This window comes from Mytilus galloprovincialis, chromosome 1 (genome assembly GCF_965363235.1).
Source record: "Mytilus galloprovincialis chromosome 1, xbMytGall1.hap1.1, whole genome shotgun sequence".
Lineage (NCBI taxonomy): Eukaryota > Metazoa > Mollusca > Bivalvia > Mytilida > Mytilidae > Mytilus > Mytilus galloprovincialis.
The window spans coordinates 71,196,397-71,204,027 of record NC_134838.1 but is presented as its reverse complement, the minus strand read 5'-3'; the positions used below and the strand labels follow the sequence as shown (position 1 = coordinate 71,204,027).

The following is a 7,631-nucleotide window of genomic DNA, read 5'->3' as shown; positions in this document are numbered from 1 at the left end:
CAAGAACATATCAGTGTAACCAGGCGGACACTATATACTTAATTCCTGTTGGACTAAATGGACAAGAAGGGCTAAATCCTATAACAGCATACAAGATATATCAAGCCTATGTGCTCCCAAGATTACTATATGGATTAGAAGTACTATCACTGAATGCCACCCAAATGTCAGAGTTGAAGCAATTCCACCTCAAAACTCTCAGATGCTTCCAATCATTGCCAATTAGGACATCTAGTGCAGCAGTTTTCATGCTAATTGGAGCCCTTCCTATTGAGGCAGAGTTACACAAAAGACAGTTGAGTCTCTTAATTATATTCCATACTAGCATCAGAAAACACAAAACTTAAAAATGTAATGGAACGACAGATGACCATAAATGCAGGGAACTCTGACAGCTTCTTTTCAACATTACTAATAATAATTTAAGCCTAAATTATTATTAGTAATGTTTAAGATTAAATATTTTAGATTTTATAAAAGTTCTATGATCAGGGCCGTAACTACCTATGAGGCAGGGGAGGCAACTGCCTCCCCTGAATTTTCTACAACAAAATTTTTTTTTTGAAGTAATAAAATGAAATATTGACAATATGTACACGAAGAACTTGAATTTATATTATAAACAACACAAGTTTACAGTTTTAACAGTGTTATCATGATACGTGATATATCTGTCATTTTCCGGATTTTTTACCGAAAGTGAACCGTTTCAGTATTTTATTTTTCGTGTGGCCGTCCGTCTGTTATTCTGTATTCGTACGAGAACACATATGAAACTTTGCTTTCGACAATTTTGAATAAAACTTAACTATTCACATTTATTCAGGGGCTCCATTAAGCAGAGGAAGTTCCCTTTGTATTGTGAATCTTTTATGATATTGGAAATTCGTAATTACCGGCTGAATCAGCTGTTGTGTCATTTTTAACGTCTCCCGGCCGATCGTACGACAACATTATGGTCAATGCCTTAGTAGTTAAACACTACCATTCGTTGAAGCAGAGACTTTTTAAACTAAGTATATACTAGTTTAGAAAGTCCCTGGTTGTAGTTATATTCATGTTTGTTCAGCTTTCAACAATATTAAAATTCAAAGTCCTCGACAAAAAAAATATCTTGCTTTCTATATGATCTTGCTTTAAATGTTTTTTTTAACTTACCAGTTTGATTTCTAACAAAAATATCTTTAAATACAGATAATAATTGTTTGTATAAAAAATTGCCTCAAGGATCCAGCAATACTGACGTTTCTTAAAGTAAGGAAATCGAAGGAAAACGGGTGGTTTTTAGCCATATTGAGAACAAAATCCGCGGTCACAATGTATTTAATATTAATAATTATAGGTCAAAGTACGGTCTTCAAGATGGCGCCTTGGCTTAGTTACCCCGAACAGCAATCTCAGTTTGTTTTTGCTTCCAGGTTCAGGCAATATTGATGTTTCTTCAGTAAAGTAAGTAAATCGAAGGAAAACGGGTCATTTTTAGCCATTTTACTGCGAGAAAAAAAAATCGGCGGGGGCTACGCCCCCAACCCCCTCTCTCTTAGGGGCCTCAATCGGCGGCCCCCAAACCCCTGCCTCCCCTGAATTCGAACCCTAGTTACGGCCCTGATGATTCCTTTTAATCCACTTCTATTTTAACTGAAGAACAACTGATAATATATAAATATAATGATATAAATTCTGCATGTTCTGCATGAAACCTAATACAGGAAAACATTTCGATTAACGGCTTGCCCATTTACAAAATGAAGAGTTACGGTTCTTGATTTCATTCTTCTGTATTCGTTTTCCCGTCTTTTTTCAATCATTATGATTATCATAAAAAAAACAAGTCATCATTCTCTTTTACTACAACTTATAGAACATGTCAGAAAGGTTTGGATCGTTTGTTAGACTTTTGAGAGGTGAATATTTTGTTATTTTGATGTGTGAGTAACCGCTATATGTTTTTGAACCGATTGGATCCAGAATCTACTGGTCTCGGACCAGTTCTATTCAGTAATTCACAGTTTTTTGTGCATAAAACTTCTGAATGAACTAGACCTGATACACCGATTTTGTAGCTTGCATGTGAACAGGGATACATATAAGAGTCACATTTATTCTAAACTCGATATATTAAAGTAAGTACATTTCATTTGTATTTTAAATTGTCAGACAATATCTCAATTATCTGTTACTGTTAGCTGGTTAGCCAACTTGATATTAAAAAAAACGAATAACAATCTAATTTTCATTCTCAACTCAAGCACATTATAGACTGGAATATTGCACATAATTTATAAATTAGACAAAACACAGAATATAGTAGACAGGGGCGTAGCTAGTCCAAATAAAATAGCCTTGCCAGACGTCATAATTATTTGGACTAGGGCGTAGCAGGTATTCTGTCAACTGTAGGCACTAATCGGCAGGGGGTCTGTGGGCCGCCAGTAGGTCCAGGGCAGAGCCCTGGTATGGGGTTCAGGGTGGCAAAGCGGGTCTGTAAATACATTTTAATGTTGTTTTTTGGCTCCTGTATACTTTTATAAGCCTAATGTGATTGTAAAATTAATTGTTTTGTTTAAATTGTGGACAAAATTGCACTTTCAAAATTTCATTTTGGGAGCCTCCATGGGGGAAATCCCCCGCAAATAGTGACAGTTGGCAGGTATGCTAACAACAACTTATTAAAAAAACTCGTGTTTCTAAGTTGAGGTTCATTCAATTTTTTGTTGATAGAAGTGAAATGAGCTGAACCAAAGTTCTAGTTTATAGTTAAGGTAAAATCATAAAAAAAACATTCGATTCTATCCAATATTTCATTCACTAAGAACAAGAGACTAGTGTACACATGACATTCGATAATCAAAGAGTTTTGACAACTTCACTGCCGTTCATCTACAGATAATGTTGTTTATTATCTTTTTTTTTTAAAACCGGCAGCTACACCCCTGGTAGATAAGCAACCATCATAAATGAAAGCAAGCAAATCAAAATCACATTATAGACTAGAATATTGCACATAATTAGACAAAACACAGAATATAGTGGATAACATGGATAAGCAACTATCATAAATGAAAGCAAGCAAACCAAAATCTCATTTTACAAAACAGCTGAAAAAGAGACAAGAGCAGTGACTAAAAAGGAGCAAATAATAGACAAAATACCTTTGTATTGAAGGCTAAAGAAGGAGAACACCCCAATCATCCACAATAAAACCAATGCAACCTGTCCTTGTAAACAACTCACATAGGACAATGTAGGAGGGTCCAGGATGGGGGCCCAGACTCCCCCCTTTTTTGTGGGAAAATTTGGTTGATTATATAGGGAATCACTGAAGCGTGGCTGAAGCCTGCCCCCCTTACAAAAAGTTCTGGATCCGCCATTGACTCTGACTGTCAATTGGTCAACTTGGACCGTAGATAAAGCCATTGTATAATGTCTATTATACTTGAAGACAAAGTATTAAAGTAGAGTTTTGACTATATAATGATGAAATGAGATTCAGAGGGGCGGTTGGAGGGGGTGTCATCATGGTCATCCTAAATTCCAGAAAAAAATAAAAAATACCATTTTTTTCCTGATCCCAAAAAATTATACATTGATTCCAGTCCCAATCCAACTTCCTACAAGATTAAAGTCCCAATCCCTTATTCCCACTAAATAAAGTCCCAATCCCTTATTCCCACTAAATAAAGTCTCAATCCCTAATTCCAGCAGAAATAAAAACCTGTTCTAAAATGAAGGCATAATATGATCCCCCTCCCCTTTTGTTGAAAAAATTTGGTTGATTATATAAGGAATCACTGAATCCCCGCCTCCTTCATTTCTTTAGGTCAGTCAGAGGGACCCCCTTGCCTGCCATTGGAAGGTTCCAAATGCTTTAGATTACACACCTGTGGTAAAATATGGATACCTTTGTTTTAGGTGAATATTGATAAGTTTTAAATGTTTTTCAAAATCAACATACATGACATACATGTATTATTCTTCATAATTTAGTATTAAATTCATCAAAAATGTGATTTGATATGGTGTACCAAGCATATATTCCAGCTTCAGATATAGATTTGTTTGCTTTGAAAGCTTCTTTGTAACAAGAGGGTGTATTTCATGGCAGTTAATTTTACAAAAATATTTAAAAATTGAGTTTTTATAATATTTATTTATTGAATATAATGCACATTTGTACCCATATGGGTTGAAGGCATACATAAATCAACATAGTAATTTTACAATACATCATACAGAAAAAACCAACAAAAGAACCAAACATTATATACTAGTACATATATGTATCTATCATGCAGTTGTTGAGTCCACCCTCCTCAGTGACCATGACTTTTTAACAAATGAAGCAGCATACTGCATAATTGACGGACAAGAAAGACATAAAACCAATTTATCCAAATTATCCATATTATAATGGAGTAGCAAGTTAGAAATTCTGTCTTAATTACCAAAATTTTTAACAAACTGGTTTAGATTTTATCTTATTATTATAAGAAATGTCTTGAAATTAGAAGGGGAAATTAAGATATTAATACTAAAAGAAGTGATGTTTTGGAAGTAGTTGTCGTTTGTTTCTTGTTTCTCGTTTTTTATATAGATTAGACCGTTGGTTTTCCCGAATGAATGGTTTTACACTAGTAATTTTGGGCCCTTTATAGCTTTTTGTCCGGTGTGAGCCAGACTCCATGTTGAAGGCCGTACATTGACCTATAATGGTTTACTTAAATTATAAATTGTTATTTGGATTGAGAGTTGTCTCATTGGCACTCACACCACATTTTCCTATATCTATGATACTTAAACAAGTGATTTTCATTTCATTGACCCAGATTCAGTACAAGGTCATCACCTAACATGACCGATCAATGGCTCATTCTATAAACATAATAAACACAGATGTTGGTTTTGATAATTTTAGCAACAGAATAAAGCAGTAAATCCCTTAGTCTGGTAATTTATTTGTTCTACATGTACATAAACAGGTGATTATTAAAGAAAGACACCTTTTACTTACCACATTTCTCGACAAAATGTTACTTGAATTAGTGTTTAGAAAGCACTCATTTAAGTAATTCCCCTGACTGTCTTTGTGTATACTTTGTTAGCATTAGCATTCTAGATGGTTGAGTTTCTTTAAATCATATAAAAGAAATGTCAGAGTTGACTTATCATAAATGTCATTTATAGACTTTATGTATAAAAAAAAAAAGAAAGAAAGAAAGAATTCTTCAAATATGAAATGAAACAAATTCTACCTAGACTTGTTTATTTGTTTAAACATGTTGAATTTAGTTTTACAAGTAGAAAATTGATTATTTTTTTACAAAAATCAGCAACATGTAAATGATACTGTCATGTCAAATATAACATTTATTAGTTATAAATTTATAATCATTTAAAAAGTTCGGATCCTCTTTTATTTTAATACCTTGTCTGAGTTGTCATTACAACAGATCCAAGTTGACTTTGTGTTTATAGATGGGACTGATTTAATTTTATGTACAGTCCGAAGTTTGACTTATTGGTCAGTCTTAGTTGTCTCAATGCCTAGTTGACCCACATTCAAGTAGAATACAATAGATGTGGGACAGCAAAGTAATTATCTAGAACTCCATGTTGAAAAAAATTGTTTAACTGTCCAAATGATTGAGAGACTCTTTCGACTTGCCCTTTGCATGGTTAGGCAGGGAGTTTAACAACTTTTGCTTCCTCAAAGCTAAAGATCTTTTTGCTTAACCGTGTAGATCTTGGTTATGCATATACATGTACATGTATAACAAGTGTGACTTAAATTACTGAATTTAAAACTTTTGTTACAATTTTGTAGGTTTCTAATGCCATGGTTCTCATCTGTCTGATTTGAGTTTATTTCATGAAGGTTTATAGACCTAACTTTTACAACAACAAAATCTGTTTTGTCTGTCGAATCAGTACACACATGATGTAAATAGCACTTAGGCCACCCTAAAAAATTCAGTACATTTTGTGTACATTGTACATGCATAATGTAAATATCACTAAGGATACCCTAAAAAATTCAGTACATGCATAATGTCAATATCACTTCGGCTACCCTAAAAATTTCTTTCTTTGATGTTGTAGACCCATGCCTTGTATGGTTTGGTACTTGGTAGGTAGGGATTAAATTATTTTTTTGACCAACAACATAAGTTAGACAAAAACAAGGTTATATAATTAGAGCATGAAAAAACAATTTGCATTGTGCACCATTTCCAACTTGGTAATAGTCCAAAGACCAATCTTCAGACATTTTCCTTACATATATGTGTCTAAACAAAGTTTTGCAAAAATTTACTATTCAGTATAAAGTTTTACTAGTCTGAAGCATCAGACTGGTGGCTAACAGTGCAGGTTTGATTTGTGTCATAATTTTTCTAGGTACAATGAAGGTTGATATGTAGCATGAGCAGGCAACAATAAACTGTTTAAATTATGTTTTTGTTCTCATCAACAGGTAAATTAATTAAAGACTGAAAGTTCCCTCATCATGCCGTCTTACACTATATCCGTTAAAACTGGAGACCAAAAGGGAGCTGGAATCGATGCCAATGTATATATAATACTGCATGGAAAAGGTCTACAGACAACCAAGGTTAACCTTGATACTTTCTTCAAAAACAATTTTGATAGAGGCAGCATTGATAACTATACAGTAGATTTTGACGTTGACATACCTGAAGTTAAAAGAATCGAGCTATGGCATGACACTGAAGGTGTGTTCTGCAACTGGTATTTAGATTGGATTGAGGTAACCAATGTAGAATCGGACATCACCTCTTTATTTACGGTAATGAAGTGGATCAAAGCAGATATTCATTACTTTTTCAACAATATAGACACATGCCTGCCACAAGACGATCCTTTCCAAAAAATGAGATTAGCTGAATTAGAGAATATGAAGGAAGAATATGAGTTACAAGTGAAAGTGCCTGGACTACCTGCTCAGGTACTTGTATTAATTTTTAACTTGTCAATGATGATCAATGCAATTCAAAATGTTAACTCATTTCAGGGTTCTCACTAAGAATTTTTGTGACTACAGGGACTTGCTTGTTTTCGCCATATCAAGTCCTAACAGTAGGAAGAATAAATTGTATTGCTATTTAATTTAGTTTAGCTCTATATGTGTTAAGACCCAGAAAGTAAAAGAAGGCCTATTTAAGTAATTTATTATATAAACATGTATATCTCGCTTAGAAAAAGAGCAAGGAAGTGACAGCAAATTTTGATCAATTTATTTCCAAATTGATGAGATTTGGGCTGAGTTGATACTATTTGTTACATAGTGTGCTAGTGACCTAATACGGTATATATGGGGTCAGTAAATTCCATATGGGGTGAGAGGGAAGCTCCAATTCTCATATGGAGTTTACTGACCCCATATATACCGTATTACGTCACTAGCACACTATGTAACAAATTTATCTTACCGACTATCTTAACATGTAAAATTTAGACTAGTGACCTATCAAAATGAGCAAGTCTTCAATACAGTTAGCATTAACATGATTTAGAAACTACTTCCTTTGATCCTACAAAAACAGATGCCAACAATGACAACTTGTTAGATTTAAATGAGTTTTATGAATTTATTTCACTTTATCATCACTTTC

General features: G+C 33.8%; 1 protein-coding gene across 2 annotated transcripts in view; it reads left to right on the top strand.

The window, feature by feature from the left end:
- The first annotated feature begins 1,780 nt into the window (after window positions 1-1,780).
- Window positions 1,781-7,631, top strand: part of LOC143082984 (allene oxide synthase-lipoxygenase protein-like) — a 31,217-nt gene continuing 25,366 nt past the window's right edge. Inside the window, exons 1-2 of one of the 2 annotated variants that reach the window (XM_076259050.1) lie at window positions 1,781-1,904; window positions 6,473-6,964. In XM_076259050.1, the coding sequence (XP_076115165.1) occupies window positions 6,506-6,964 (459 nt within the window). In that variant the 5' untranslated portion in view covers window positions 1,781-1,904; window positions 6,473-6,505. Of the gene's footprint in view, window positions 1,905-1,964; window positions 2,124-6,472; window positions 6,965-7,631 lie in introns of those variants that run through there. The other variant, XM_076259060.1, reaches the window with a different exon arrangement.